The sequence below is a fragment of the Monodelphis domestica genome, chromosome 3 (genome assembly GCF_027887165.1).
Source record: "Monodelphis domestica isolate mMonDom1 chromosome 3, mMonDom1.pri, whole genome shotgun sequence".
NCBI lineage: Eukaryota > Metazoa > Chordata > Mammalia > Didelphimorphia > Didelphidae > Monodelphis > Monodelphis domestica.
The window spans coordinates 502644794-502661469 of record NC_077229.1 but is presented as its reverse complement, the minus strand read 5'-3'; the positions used below and the strand labels follow the sequence as shown (position 1 = coordinate 502661469).

The 16676-nt window shown below is 37.4% G+C and overlaps 1 protein-coding gene across 1 annotated transcript; it reads right to left on the bottom strand.

Annotated features, from left to right (window-relative positions):
- Window positions 1-478: 478 nt before the first annotated feature.
- Window positions 479-9186, bottom strand: HTR1A (5-hydroxytryptamine receptor 1A). The gene has a single exon (XM_007486379.3). It carries the CDS (start codon window positions 8675-8677, stop codon window positions 7382-7384), a length of 1296 nt encoding a protein of 431 aa, XP_007486441.1. The 5' UTR covers window positions 8678-9186; the 3' UTR covers window positions 479-7381.
- Between the last annotated feature and the right edge of the window lie 7490 nt (window positions 9187-16676).

The window sequence follows — 16676 nt, the reverse complement described above, 5'->3', positions numbered from 1 at the left end:
TTCAGTAAACAATCTCTTACTGAGCTACTGGTGGAATTCCCTGAGAGGATGGTGAAACATGCTTTTCTCCCCATTTATCATTCTGAATTCCCCTTACTGCATAAAACATACTCAACCCTAATATATCTTATTTCTCTTCTGACTATTTCCCACTTGATTTCTTTCTTATTTCTAAAAATCATCTTAGCCTTCCCTAGTTACTTCCAGATTCCAAGTTCTTCAAGTTAACCTACCAAAATTTAAAGAAATTCACATTTCAAATTTTAGTTTTTGTGTGTTCTTTTGCATTGGGGGGAAATCTATGTATTTTTTTTAGATACCCATTAAGGGAAATCAGATTTCCCATATGTTTTCTCTGGGAATGGTTGCAAATTTGATCTTTTTCTCCCAGATACCAGAACAACCAGTCAATTCACCAACTCATCAAAATAAAGTCCATTGAGTGAAAATGAAATAAATCAGACTGGTGCACAGTAACTCCAAGAGACTAAACCTTAGGTTTATTCTTTTCATTTACTCTGTTAGTTATGTTATCCATCGTGGCATATACCATAATATTGAGGAAGACTCTTTAGTACAGGAGAAAGATAGTTCATTATACATGAAATATACATTAAATTATTTTGTGGAGATTTATTGAAATAATCATTTGAATGAATATTTATTTAACATTCCATGTATATGCATGTATGAGTATACATGTGTATTTATGTATGCATTTCTGTACATGCTGGAGCACAACTAAGCCATTGGATTACTGTTCCAAAGCATATGTTACCCAGTAGCTTCATAGATCAAATATTTGTTTCATATCATTCCACATCTATGACTCTGAAAGTAATTGAAAAGTCAAAAACGTTTCTAAGAATTTAAATGAACAAATCCAGTACATTTAGGACAAAAAAGGAAACTGCTGATTGGGGCAGGGAGACATCATTGCATAAACTATCTCTGATGAACATCTGATATCTATGACATATAGGGATATAAAATAAATATACAAAATACCAAAAGGCTTTATTCAGTTTTATGCTATCAAAGCTCTATCTATTGATGCTATTAAGGTTTTAAAGCTTTAGGTTATTCAAGTTTAATACTCCACAAAGACTTTGAAAATACCCTGTGTAAGACCAAGAATCATTTCCCATTTGAGAAGTCAAAAGATATTAACAAATAGTGCTCAAAAAAAGAAATGGAAACCATTAGCAACCATATGAAAGATTGTTCCAAAATGCTAAAAGGAAGAGAAAGATGAGTTAAAAGTCCTGCTATTTTAACTCATACATGGCAAATGGGAAAAAGTCAAAAATATTCATAATAGTCAATGTTAGAGTTGCTGTGGGAAGACTAGGGCACTATAATATGCTACTGGTGCAACTGTGCATTGTTTCAACTCTTCTAGAAAGCATCTGGACATATGTTCCTTTCAAAAGTGATGAAAATATCCATACCCTTTGACTGAGAGATCATATTATTACTCATATACCCAAAGGAAATAAAAAAGAAAAAGATATCATATATACTAAAATATTTATAGCAGCAGTTTTATGGTAGCAAAAAATATATGAAATCCATACCCATCATTTGGAGAATAGCTAAACAAATAGGAATACATGAATATAATGGAATATTGCTACACTATTAGAAAAGATGAAGATGACTTATTCAGGGAAACTTGGGAAGACATATGAATTGATATATAGAGTAAAGTAAGTAGAATCAGAAAAGTAATACATACAATGATTACAACAATATAAAAAACAATAAAATGAAACTGAAGATTGCATAATTATAATGGCCGATTGCATAATTATAATGGCCAAGTTTGGCCTCAGAAAAAAGTTAAGCAGATGGACCGCATCACTTTCTTTGCAGAGGCAAAATATGGATGTGGAATACTGCATATATCTCCACCTGTCAATTATTTGTTAGTTTATCTTGCTGGACTGCTTTATTTTTTCACTTTCTTTTAAAATGTTATTATAGAGAAGAAATTATTACAAAGAGAAACATACTGAACACAGAAGAGAAAGAGAGATATATCAAAAAAATAAATATGATATAAGAAGAAAAGGAGACAATACAACAATGTTAAAAATAAAGTCAAAATTTTGCCAATGAAAAATCTCAAATGTTTTCTTATTAGTATACCTTTTTACAGAATTATCACTCTATGTAGACAATGTTGTGTTTTTATGGTTACTACTAACATAACTCCTTACTCTGAAATACTCAATCTACCTACTTTATAAAGTGCTGGACCAGGAAGATATGATTTCAAATTCTGCATCAGATATTTATTAGACTCCATTTCCTTGTTTGTAAAAGGAAAATAATAATAATAGCTATCACATACATTGTTCTGGAAGTCTTTGTGCACCTACCTCGAATGATTGTTTGAGGATATTAGCTAATCTATGTAAAATGCTTTGCAAATCTTAAAATGTTATGTAATTATTATTATTTATATTTTATAGATAGAGTTTAAGATGTTAATATCCTTGGAGAGATAAGTCCAATTTCTCTTCTTTTTATCCTGTAGCAAAAATTTCCTACTAAATCACCCAGATTCAAACATTCATATTAAATTTTGACTTCTCCTTTTACTTTGTCACACATGATAAATCAATTTTTAAGTTCCTCACCTAAATTCTCTTTCAATTTTAAATTGTTAAATTATGTCACTCTACTGCTCAAAGCTTCAGTGGCTCCTATTTGCCTTTAAAATAAAATCTAACCTCCTCAACTATTTAATCCAAGAACTTCCACAATCTAAATCAACTTTATCTCTTATTACTCTGAGTTACTAATCTTACACTACATTTTGACTGCTTTATATTGTATTCGCTAGTCAGTCCTGCCACATAACTGCCCCCATTACTTTATTTATGCCACCACTTTATTCATGGATAAACTTTTGAATCCAAAACACTTTTCAAGAACCAGTTTAAACCAACTCTATTACTGTGAAACTTTCCCTGACAAAGAGGACAGTGATTTTACTGACCTCTGTGTGCCTAGAGCACTTGCTGTATCTGTCCCTTTCATTTTATACTGAACATATACTACATAGAATGTTATCTTCCTCTGTGTTGGTGGTGTTAAGGAATAGTATTAACACTGGCAGTCATATGAATGAATGTACTAGGCACAGGGAAAGGACTCAGAAGAAAAACAGGGGCCACTTCAGACTCATTCATCTCCATCTGACATATATTCATTCTATATTGATATGATATTTCTCAACCCAGGAGCTCTATAAGATTCTTTGTCCCTCGTTTCCTCCAACATGACACTTTTCCCTTTAAAAGTTAGGTTAAGAAAACATATAGTCATATATGCACACACACACACTTATTATACTACTAAGGGTGATGACAATCATTTTGTATGGCCAATAATTCATATGCCTTTCAGGTATGATGGGGCTTTATTTCCTCTTAATTTTAAGTTATAAAGATAATTTTTAAATTAAACTTAAATTTATTTAATTATACCTGTTGTGGATATGGCTTAAAAAGGAAGGTTTCAGACTTCTGGGTAATCAAATGAGAATCAAATACATGCTTTTTAGGAAGTTCTATGAATTTGATTCTTCAGAGATTCATATTAAGAGATTCATAATAATTAAGTTATGTTGACCCAGGATTCTGACATATTGATAGATCACAGCAGCCTTCAGAATTTAATTAAATGACATTTGTGAAAAAGATAAAGTAGCCTAATTGAGACCCTGATCTTTTATATGAAAATCATAAGGGAAAATGGAGATAAGCATACTTACTGGCTAAAAGTTCAAAAGGGCCTTGTTGTGCCTACTTTACTGTTTATTGTTTATTGTATTTTATCCCTCTCTCCTTACATTTTCTGATTAGTTACTTAAGATTAGCTGAATGTGTCAAGGGAAGTAGTACATCTTCTAAAAACTGGATTTCTAGAAAAATCTCACCTGCTGAATAGGGAGATAAGGGCACTGAGAAGCACAACAATAGTGGTAAATTGAGGCAGCTTCTCTCTCTCTATGTAGCTATGTGCTTTTCCTCTGTGTAGCCATGTACATTGTCCTAGTAACTGCCCTTTTGACCAGCATTGGGTGAATTTTCCAAAGATATGCAGAGACAGAGAATTGGGGGAAATGCTATATGCATCTGATATCGTTTTATTATAGCATCACCATTAATGAATCTTTAATTATCACTTTTTAATTTTTATTTATTTCATTATTGTTTCATATGAACACTGAAGGCCAAGTTTAATGTAGAAATACTTTACCTGAATACAATCAACTTTAAAAAATTCCAGTGCTCTTGAGAGTTAAAATCCTTTCATTTTTCTCAATACAAATATGACTTTTCTGTTCAACCAACTATGCCTTTAGCAACCAGGTACTATTGAATTTGCCCAGTCTCTCACACTTGGGCTTTATTTGTACCTTTCTAATGAATGCTAAGAAGGGGGAGCAAAGGTTTCCAAATGTAAAGTCACTCTTCCAATTCTAGTAGTCAGCTATAGGAACTAAACTTCAATATATGTGAGAGAAATGCTAGCACAGGCTTAATTTCTTGTACAAAATAGATTTTATTTTGAATGATTTAAATATTGGAACTTGGAGACAAATTACCCAGGTTCCAGGCCTTGTTCTGCCATAGCTAGCCTTCTGACCTTGGTAAGTCACTGAAAATCCATTAGGTTCAGTTTCCATATCTTTAAAATGAGATACTTAAACTAAGTGATCTCCAAGGTCCCTTCCAGTCCTCACATGAACTTATGATTGATTTGAAGACATTTCTACTATAAATTTATGGAAACCAACAGCAATCAAACAGGGACATAGTTGTTGAGGTCATTTTCCCATTTAATTATATTTCATTCTTTGTGAATAAAAACTGAAATTAAACCTCCCAAATTAATAAAAATTAGACCGGAAGTTTCTGTTCTCCTCCCCTGTGAGGCTACCCCTACCTCAATGCTACGGAATCCTATTCAAATAATTCATAATGTCCTAGGGAGTGAAACCTCAGTCTCTCTCAGTTATACACTCAGACTCTTTTTCTTTCACATGAGGTCATGTCCATTTATTTTATAGGTTAAACAGCAGGCTAGCTTTGTGAGTTTATCAAATAACTTGAAGTATTAGGTTCTGCTTTGTCACCTCCAAAACTTAGACAAGTGCACTTTCATTGACAACTTCTTCAACTTCAGAAATACAACACTGTTCTCCAAACAATATGCTCAAACATCCAAAGAAAGAAACTCAACTGAGAAAAAAGGAAACCGTAGGTGGAAGGGAAAGGAAGGAAACACAATAGAGATCAATAATTTTCTGCCAGTAATTTAAATAGCTAGTCATCAGAAAATTGCGAGGCTGGATGTGAACGTATTACATTGTCTAGCATTATTAGTCAGCTATCCATTGTCAAATTATTGAAAATATACATCCCCCTGTGTGGAGCACAAGGTAACATTCCCTTGGACTGGGCAGCAGAGATTACAGTAGGCTTCTCAACAGGGATAGGGGTTGACACAGATGGAAGAATAATTGCTTTTGGGAATTGAAGCTCTGTTGTCCAAAGATTTCCACTAATTCAACAACCACATTCGTGCAAAACGTGCAATCCTGTTACACCTGGGGCCCACCCCGGATTTGGTAGCCTACCCAGTACAGAACAAAATTCGGAGGCACAATGCGGTGGAAACTTTTCAGCCCCTAAGAGATTTAAGGAGTCCCACTCTGAGGCCACAAACAAATGCCTTTCCGTACCAATTTACAAGATAGAGCTCCATTATCCTCAGATCTGAAACCCAGAGATTTCCACCACAGAAAGAAAGACAAACGATATCACTTTCGGAGTCGATTTCTGTTTTCATGAGGGCTGAAGAACAAGTCTGGTGAGTCGTCCAGAAAAGCCAGACGAAGAGACCCCTTCAGAACGTTCAGGCTTGGCTGTTCTTTGAGTTCTTCAGTATAACAACCACCAGTTAACAATCACTAGCGTGTTCAAGCCCCATAGACCTCCCTCTGCTTATTCTTAGTCAACAGGGGAGCATGAAGCAATGAATACACTACTCCCTCCCCAGCAGCCTGGGCTACTGACTCTCCCTGATTTCCTTCATTTAAAAACCGGAATTACAGGCTAGGACTTTCAAACGGAAAGAGATAAACTTAGTGCGATGGTCCTTGGAAAGAGCTAAAAGTTTTTCCTGCTCTCTAATAAAAGCATGCATGTCCCCATGCATCCGTGGAGGGAGACATATAGGAGCGGAAGTGGCGATTTGACTCTATCTTAGGACTCTGAGAAATCAAGTCTCCTTGGCCCCTAGCAGAGGTCAGGACTAGGATGTTATTATCTACAGAGTGCTGTATTGATTTCTAGTAATCAGTGATTTCTGGTATAATAGCGGCTGCTTCCCAATATAAATAAGTTGAGAAGCAAATTATTAAAAGATTCCAATAAATGACTTTTTGTCCACCGGAAGTTCCCTCTTTGAGGCTGCTCCATATCCCTCGCCCGCTGCAAACTCACCCAGGACCCCCACAGCTCTCCAGCCCCTTCCAAGCGAGGCCTCCGGTACTTACAGCTTTACTTTCACACTTTCACGATTAACTTTCTGCTGCCTTCTTTCCACCCTCCCCCGGGTTGGAAGAGGTGAGCAGGGAAAACAAAACAAGCGGGTTATGCATAGGCTGCTTTTTTTTCCCCCACTTAAGGAAACGATGGAGATTAGGTGTTCACAACTAACAAAGTTCTTGGCAAACCTTGCTGCCTTTCTGGTCTTAGTACACCTGGAGAAGAAAGGGAGGGGGAGGGGAGGAAAAGGGACAAGACAATCCGAATGAGTGAAAATGCTGAGGGTTGGTGCAGGCAAGGTGTGAACGGGATAACCAGAGGAGGTATCCAGCAACTTGAATTTCTTTAACTCAGAAACCGGTACAACAACCCTGCTGTGGAGAGCTGCGATTGTGGTTCTGTTTTGTTTTCATTTCTGTCCTGGAAGGAAGGAGACTGAGCAAGAACTTGGAGCCTCCTCCGGGTTGGGGAACCTCAATTCTGGGGAAGGGAGAAAGGCTTAACCAACTCTGTTTCCCAAATAACTCCATTGCTGAAGAACACTCATCCCCAGCCTCGAACTACCCACAGCCCCATTGCAGCTCTATTAGGTACAAATAATCCCTCTTCCCCATTAGTATTGGGCTGCATTGGCTAAAGAGGCCTGAAACCCCAAAGGCAGAGGCAGTGGCGATATGGAGGTCTAGGAGAAAAGAGGCAAGCTAAATTTAGAGGTGAGTAGCTTATCAGGAAGTGAGATGAAGTGAGGGTGAGGGTGAGAATGAGGTTGGGGAGGGATTGGGTTGTGCAACCTGCAGCCATCCAGCAATGTATCACTGCCGGCAGAATTTGCACCTAACAATCTTCTTGAAAGCACTTTGGAAATCTTTGTTAAAGTAGGCATAGATGACAGGGTTGAGCAGAGAGTTGGAATAGCCTAACCAGTTGATGATCGCACCCAGTGAGTCGGGCATGTGGCAGCTGCTTTCGCAGAAGGGCAGGACCAGGGCCACGATGAAGAATGGCAGCCAACAGAGGATAAAGGTACCCATTATGATGCCCAACGTCTTGACCGTCTTTCTCTCTCGGGCCAAGGCCATCTTTCTCTTGGCTTCTATATTCCTTTCGTTCTTCTTCTCGAAGGAAGTGGTGCTGGGGACTCCACCAGCGTCACTGGGGAGAGTTAGGTGGTCCTTGGAGTTGCTGTAGTGATGGATCTCAATTACCTCTAGGGCAGCGCGATCCTCACCCTGCCTCACAGCCCCATTGACGCAGGGAGCCCCTACTATCTTGGGCTCCGCCCCGCGCCTCCAGTTCTTGCCCCTGGGCTCCCCATTGATGCTCTTTTTGGGCGGGGGAGCTGGAGAAGTGCTGAAGCAACTGTCCGCGGACTTCTCTGCCTTCTTGACTGTCTTGCGGATTCGGAACCGGGCTGCTTTGAAGATCCTCCCGTACAACACTAGCATCAGTAGCAAGGGAATGTAGAAGGCGCCAAATGTGGAGTAAATAGTATAGCCGTGGTCTTTGCTGATGGTGCAGGCGTCGGGATTAGAACGGTCTTCCGGGGTCCGCCAGCCCAGCATTGGTGGAATAGAGATCAGAAAGCCTATAAGCCAAGTGAGGCTGATAAGGACAGCGGCTCTCCGGGGGGTCCTCTTATTTACATAGTCAATGGGATCAGTGATAGCCCAGTACCTGTCCAGGGCAATGGCACACAGGTGCAGGATGGATGACGTGCAGCAGAGGACATCCAGAGAGATAAAGATGTCGCAGGTCACCTGGCCTAGGGTCCACTTGTTGAGGACCTGGTAAAGAGCAGCCATAGGCAAAACTAACACGGAAACCATAAGGTCGGTGACTGCCAAAGAGCCGATGAGATAGTTAGCCACGTTCTGCAGGGAGCGCTCCAGGACAATTGCGGCCACTACGCAGGCATTGCCGATCACAGCGCAGAGGATCAGGGAGCCGAGCAGCACCGAGGTGACTACCTGGTAGCCGAAGGTCACGTCTGAGAAATCAGTATTATTGCCCCGATCGTAAGGCGAGTCACTGGAGGTAGTGTTGTTGCTCTGGTTGCTAAGGTCAGCATGACCATGGGGCAGGGGGTTGCTGTGGGTGAGTCCATCCATTCCGTGGAGGTGGTTAGCTGGGCAGGGGTGTGAGGCACGAGCTTCCCCCTCCCTGGTTTTTGTCCTCTCACTTCTAAAGATTTGGGGCGATGGAAAGATAAGGCAGCTTAAGCCGGGAGTTCTCCCCTCTTACACGAAGTCAACGGTTCAAACATCTTCAGCAAGCCACACAGCCGGTGTACTTGGTTAGTCTGGCAGACTCCTTGACCATCAGCAACAAACAGGAGTTAGCGGAGAGGCAATTCCAAGTAAGTCAGATATACCCGGGCTATAGCTGGAATTTCTGTCTTTCGCTGTCCACTCTGGTTTGCAGCTGTCCGGATCGCTGCTGCTGTCCAACTGCCAGCCTAAGGAAGATATTCCTCTACTCATAAACAATCTAAAGACCTAAAAGGAGCCGGAAAAAAGAACCCTTGCTTCTGTGTCACTTAGTGACACTCTCTCTCTCTCTCTCTCTCTCTCTCTCTCTCTCTCTCTCTCTCTCTCTCTCTCTCTCTCTCTCTCTCCTTTTTCCCATTCGCTTCTTCCTTCCTTCCCTTCCCCCTCTCCTTTTCTCTTTTGCTCTTCCTCTCCCTCCTCCTTTTTTCCCCCCTACTCGCCTTCAAGTCCCAGGCTCTTGTCTCCTGTCCCTCCTCACTCTCTTTTATTTATCACTCTCTCTGCCACTCTGATGGCTTCTCTCCTCCCTCCCACATTCTTTACTTTCCCTCCCCTCCTAATGCGGTGTGTCTCCCTAACTATCTGCTCTCTCCTCCCCCCCCCACCTCACCTTGCTTATAGCCATACAGTTCAACTCTTTCTTTGGAACAACTGGGAAAGCCCCTTGAGTTCAGCACCCTCACGCATACCAGAAGTCAGCTATTAAATTAACATTATAACAATTACGCTGACGCCACTCAAACCCAAGGAAGAAATAACCCATTTATTACTTACTACACAGTAGATAGGGTTGGTGGTTAAAAAAAAAAAGGATTGACATGCAGTTTCTTGTGGGAGTGGAAGAAAAAAGAAAAGCAATTTGGAGTAATCCTAAATGAGGAAGTATTGTTCTAAGGTTGGAACTACTATTCCTTGTTGTAATTCTGAAAAATGGAAAGGAAGGGGATGAATCTTGGAATTTGTTCTTATTTCCAAACAAAATGCCACTAAAAGACACATAAGCAGTTTGAGAAATCCAATTTGATATGTTGTTCTTTGTTTTCATGACCCTTAAAAATGCACACACTTCTTTTTTGCTCTTTTTCTATTCTTGTTCTTAGCATTTCCACGAAAACCAGTCACCAAAAGGGTATCTCTGTGTTCCTTCTTTGAGTGTCTCTCCCTACTTGAGGAAGCAAGCTATTCTTTTGTCCCTAAGCTGGTGTTACTTGTGAGGTCAAGGCGTTTTGCCTTCCATCCCTCTGGACCAATACAGCTGTACAGGAACCTCTGAGGAGAGTGCTATTGGAGCCCTGGGTTGCTCAAATAGTGATCTGTTTTCAATGGCGAGGATCAGCACCTGGGACAGTTCTGAGCAAGGAGGGCCTTTGTCGCCACCTGCAGGAGAGAGATTCACAGTATGTAGTGTTTTCCTTGCGTTTCCAGAGCCAGAGGGGTAGGGGGGAACTGTTAGTCAATTTATTCAAAACGGAGTATTTCTAGAAGATCTATTTTGCACATTTTTCTACTACCCTCATCCTTGTATAGGAGGAAGAAAAAAAAACCTTGACCTTACAACTTAACAACTCAACAGTAGCTTAGAGACAAAAAGAATGACTTTTTTCCTTGAGGGAGGGGGAGGGGAGGGAAGCATGTCTCAAAAAAGGATCAAGGAATTATCCTTTGGGGAATATGATTTTCATTGAAATGCTTTCCTTGACTTCAATCTCTCCATATTGCCTGACTATTTTGTGAAGAAAAAAACATGACATGAATCAGTCTCTAACTTGGGACATAAATGTTTGTATTAAGCAAACTTACTGTACTCTAAATGCTATAGATAAGCACACCCAGGAACCCCTGTGCTTGTTTTGTATTATGAAAATGTGGGACTTAGTCTTAAGCATTCAGACCCACAAAACAGATGAAGATATTGAGGTTAGATTTTTTGAGAAAATAATTTCACAGAGGACACAATGATAGTGTAATTGTTTTAAGGAGAAACACAATTTGCAAAGCTGTTTGTTTTAGAGGATGAAACCAAATCGTAATTTCTGGGAGAAACTATCAAAGGCAAATGGAATATAGCAGGAAAAAATACAGTATACATGGTTCACTGATAAGCTTATTTTACCTATCAAAATAAAAAAAAGAAATATTTTATAGAAGTAGGTGACCCTAGAAGTATAATATAATACATACACTCACTATTTTCTCATGATTAATTGAACATTTCATTTAACTTTAAAGTTTTTTTTAAGTTTGTCCTTTATATGGAATATTCAAAAGCTGCAAAAGTGTGTAGAGATTAATTTTGTTTTAGAATTCAAAGCTAAGCATCATTCCCACTTAATTATCTCAGTGTTTCAGTTGTGAAATAGTCTTTCATGATGATTCATGACAATAAAAACAAAGAAATCTGTATATATGATGTTACTACAGACCACAATAATGTTTTTAGATCCAGTGTTTATGCTACTTCTACCTTTCAGCTTCTCCCTTCAAAGTCATAGTACTACACATTTTTTCTAAAATACTTCCCTATATGCAGGAAAGACAATCAAACAAACCACTGAAATCTTGATCCTTAAAAGAGAAAGACAACAGAAATGCATACTAATAACAGAAGCAAGACTGAATCTGAAAGATATATATATTTATTGACATATAAAGATATATTTTATTGACAGTTTTTTTTAAGTCAGTGCATTTTACACCATTAAAACTTAAAGCTGCACTGAGATTTTAGGGGTCAGCCTAATTATATATACCTGTATAGGTACAGATATACTCATATACAACAAACATACATGTGTGCATGTATGTGCATATACATGTATGTGTGCATGAATAGATTGGTTATGTATAGTTACAAACAGATATATGCATTATTACATATAAGAGGTAATATGTCTTAAAGTTTTGCCCTTAGTAGCTAAACTTAGAGTCAGGAAAATCTGGGTTCAAGTACTGTTTCTAGCACATTTTAAGTATATAGTCATGGACAAGTAGTAATTTCCCAATGCCCCCAGCAACTTTCTAAGTTGGAGAGAAATTTACATTTGCATGAGTGAAAGGAATTTCCATATTAACTTCCCCAGACTGATGAAATCATTGACCTAGACTAACATGTATAGTGGTTCTAGATCTAAGAAATTCATTAATGTAGAGAACTTCTCATAAGGAAGTTCCTTTGACCAATGCAAAATGAATGTTTAGTAAGATATAGTCTTAGCAGATTTCCTGGGGGAAATTTGCCTATTGTCACACAGTCAGTATATGACAGAGGCAGTCCCAGGGCTTCCTAATGCTAAGGCCTCCTCTGTCCAATATGCTGTATTGTGTCTCTGATTATATGCCACTTTGAGACACATTTATGAACACTATTAAGAGATTCACAGATTCAGGTGCACTCAATGTATGCTGCTCTTAAATAAATTCTGAATATTCCTTGTGATCAGGAGATACTTAGTTAGGGATAAATTCTTTCATCACATTGCATCCATTCACATTGGCTACTACTAGAGCCAGATAAAATTTCATTTCTTCATGTTCATATTTCAAACATTCTTAGGTTTTAAAATCTACAAAATGTAACATCTTTCACCTGCCTTGAGACAACAATACAAAACAAAAGTAGTAACATGAATGTTTAAAAAGATGACTAAGTAAAGTTATGATCCACATACTCTTATATAGTATGAGATGAATATTGTATTATATAATTATAGAAAAGATAACTTTGCATCATTCTTTGATGAAAGTCCTGTTCCTAATGATATTTTCTGTAGCTTAACTCTCCAGATCATAGTCATCTATGATTGTTGGCCTAGATGATGAAGAATATATGAGAACTTCCCCTAGGATAATTTGTGGAGGAACAAGGAGTCTTTCCTCATATCTAGAGCAAGAAATTTTATGTATATATAACAATGTAATTAACAGAAACAAAGAACACAAAATTGGAACTCTTGACTTTTCAGATGAAGAAACTGAGACCTAGAGTAGCCAAATTAGTTGTCCATGATTACAGATCTAGATAGTGACAGAGCAGAGGTTAGAATCCAGGTATTATGCCTCTCAATTTACATTTCTTATCCACATGATTACTCTGCCCATCATTTAATCTCCTTTTCAAATGCTTAACTTTAAAAAAATCACAAATATGGCAGAAGACCTATCTGCAAAGGCCTAAAGAAATCAAGGGAAAAAATCATAGGATAAGTAAATTGAGACAAAGATAGGATTAATAAATTTTCCAAAGCCATGCTAGTAAATAACAGAGTTAAGATCCAGACCCAGGTACTCTGGCCTGTTTTTGGCATAATTTTTATGTATACTTTTAATTTCTAATCATCTTAGAGTGTTTATTAAGTCACTCTCTTCTCTCTTAGGCACTGTTTAGATGCTATACAATGGACCTGGTTTCTACTTCTAGGAGTTTTTGATTTAAGCTAAAATCACCATTGATAAGTAGTTTTTGACCAGCAGAAGTTCAATAGTCTACATTAAATGGAGACATAGTAGGCAAGCATATATCCACTTTTCAGATGACATGAAACTGGGAAGGATATTTGATAATGGAAATGGAATCCAAAAAGAAAGCAACAGGTCCAAGCAATCAGCAGCATCTAATTAGAAATCCAATAGGTAGAAATGGAAAGACCTGCCCTTTAAGCCAACTTCATAAGTACTAAAAGGGGGAGGAATGACTAAGCAACACATCAAAGGCAGAACAAAAGGTTTTGCTATATTTCAAGTTAAGTAAACTGTGGTGTGACATGATATAGAAAAATTCTACAACCTAATGTGATTGTAGATTGCATTAATGGATAGGTATTATCTAGAGTATGGAAGTTATAATCTGGTCATATTACACTGACCAGACCACATCAGGAACAGCACTATGTTTTAAAACACAGACGGACTACAATGCATCCAAAAAAAGAAGTGACCATGATAGGAAGGGGATTGGGAAACAAATGCAATATATCTATCAAGTGAAAGCACTTGATTGAAAGCAAGTGATTGTTTGACCTGACATAGAAAGGACTTAATAGGGATAGAAGAGTCATACCCTAATATTTTGAGGGCTACAATTTAGAGAGGTATTAAACTTGTTTTGTTTGGTTCAGTGGCCATAAAGTGGAGCAATATGTGGAAGCTATAGAGAAGCAAGCTTTGGTTTAATATAAAAAGAAAAGTACCTGGTAATCAGAGCTGTCCAAAAATAAAATGTACTGTTAAAAGGAATAAGAAGTTCACTAAACTGGTTATTTTTTCAATGGAAGCTATATAGACACAAGATGGAGGTTTAAAGGGCATTCATCAGGGATATGTTGGGCCAGATAAGTTCTGAAGTCCCTACTAATTCTGAGATCCTTTAATTTGATAAATCAGTTCCTAGCCCTTCTACCGTCATGAAATTAATAAATAAATTTCATGGAAATTAATAAAACATTAAACATAAAAATTCACTAATATCAAATAATAAAGAATTTTAAATAAAAATTTACCAGATTTAAATATCCAATCTAGATAATATATATAGAATTCTCCACAATCTTTAAATGTGTATTTGAAAAAAAATGACCAAAAAAAATCAATAGTATGTAAAGACTTTTTAAAAAAATATTTACCTTCCCTCTTAGAATCAATACTATGTATTAGTTTCAGGGCAGAAGAGTGGTAAGGGCTAGGCAATGGGGGTTAAGTGACTTGCCCAGGATCAGACAGCTGGAAAGTGTCTGAGGTCTGATTTGAATCTAGGACCTCCTGTCTCTAGGCTTTACTCTCAATCCACTGGGCCACCCAGCTGCCTCCTATAGTTTATAAAGATTTAATAAGCACTTATTATGTGCCAAGTCCTATACTAAGTGCTGAGAATACAAATACTAAAAAGATAGCAACTTGCTGCTCCTCAAGGAACTTACACTCTTATGGGGGAGTGGACAAAATAGAAAAGCAAGCTGAAAGGCAGAGGCAGGAAGGAAAAAAGACTATCTGACACCGGGGCATGATAGAAAAGTGTAAAGAAGTGCAGGGAAATGAAGAGATGACTGGCCTGGTAACCCACTTTAAATGTAGGGTTTGAAAGGAGTCTTCTACTCCACCCCCAATTTGGGAAGGTTGCAGAGGCAGAGTATACTAATAAGTGAGTTCCAAGGCTAATATGATCTTTGAATATGGTGAGGTTCCTGGGAAAATGAAAGAGACAAAAGTATAGTTGGGTGAGAAAAAAATGTGTGTACATGTGTGTGCATGCATTTGTGTACACATATATTATATATTCTTTTTATATACATTTATATTTATACTATAGCTTATAAATGTTAGCTATTTTTGTTATACTTATTAGACAATTCAAAAGAGATGTTCTACTATTTATTCGAATTAAATCTCTTCTATTTTCTTAAGAAAATTCCTATGAATAATCAAAGAATGTGATCTCCTAAATGTGCAGTTTCCCTCCAACAAGCATCATGCTTGTCCATCCACTCTGACTTTTATTCATGTCCTTCCCCCAAAAAGTTTGCCAGAGTAGGTCCACCTAACTTATTGAGAGCTTTTCTAATCCCCTTTCTTTTCATTACAAGGACAGCAATAGAACATTTATGATACTGACTGTTTGAAATGTAAAACAGCATACATAACCTTATACCCTGACATTCTGAACTTAAACTTAAGTTCAAATCTGGCATTAGCTTAAACCTTTCAGAGTTTTGAACATCATTGGTCAGAGCCAGCACAGTGTCCAAGTGAAGAAGAATTCCCTACAGATGGTGAAGTATTAGGTGCTCTTGTAGGCTGTATTGTGATCGTTGCATCAAGCCCCATAAATTTTCAGAGACTCCTAGTCAAAAATTGTACCCACTCAAAATAATTTGGCTTAAACATCAAGACAACAAAAACCAAATGGATAAAGAATGCTAACTGTATGGCTTATTGCATGCAATTAGACAATTACTGTTTCTCCATTAACAAAACAGATTATATCTATACAATATATATACGCATATGCTTTATGTATATATACATGTCTTGGACAGAAACTACAAATTTGATTAGTTGGACCAAGATCTGCTCAGGAAAAAAAATAGGCTGAAATTGCCTCTATGAATTTATGAAGTTCTTTAGATGTCCTCAGATTTCTCTGTGAAACAAATATCTATGTTTCCTTAACAACATTTTGTCAGTATTGTATGAGTGCAAGATAGAGAATTATTCCATATGAAAAAAATTGAAAGTGACTCAGTCAAAGGGTAAATGAAAGGTTCATGCTGGAAGTGAAATTTTCTAATATGTTATGAAGAGAGAATTATGAAGAAATGAAAAAAAAGTCATCAAGACAATGAATGAATTAAAAAAAAAAGACAAACTGATCATTTGGCAAGATGGCCACAACCAATTAACTCTTCCTTTTGGTTTTGTGTCTTCCAGCATCATCTTTAAATATCTTCTGAATAACTTAATTCAATTTGATCCTTTGTCAAACTCTTGTTAACATATTTTTATCTTCTCCATCACTTCTGTGTTTTAAGAGAGGATGCTGCTCATAATCTTCTACCATCATTTTCCAAGACTGAGGCTCTATTCTAAACCAACAGTGTCTTATGCCTCCACTTTGTCTGCACTTAGAGAATGTCAAATATTTGCTGATTAAAGAACATTAACTCCTTTACATTGAATAAACTTCTTTATTAAATTATTGAAATAGATGTTAGCATATTTTTCTCTGTCTACTAACATCTTTTAGGGTAACATTTCAATAGATCTGGAGTTGTTTTAATTGTATATTACATCTTTTTTCTCAATTGTATTCTTTTATCTAGCTCTCTGTTAATTTCTATCATCATTTTTA

What these genes read in the sequence shown, in the direction of transcription:
- HTR1A (XM_007486379.3), bottom strand. Translation starts at nt 8,677, where the DNA reads ATGGATGGACTCACCCACAGCAACCCCCTGCCCCATGGTCATGCTGAC.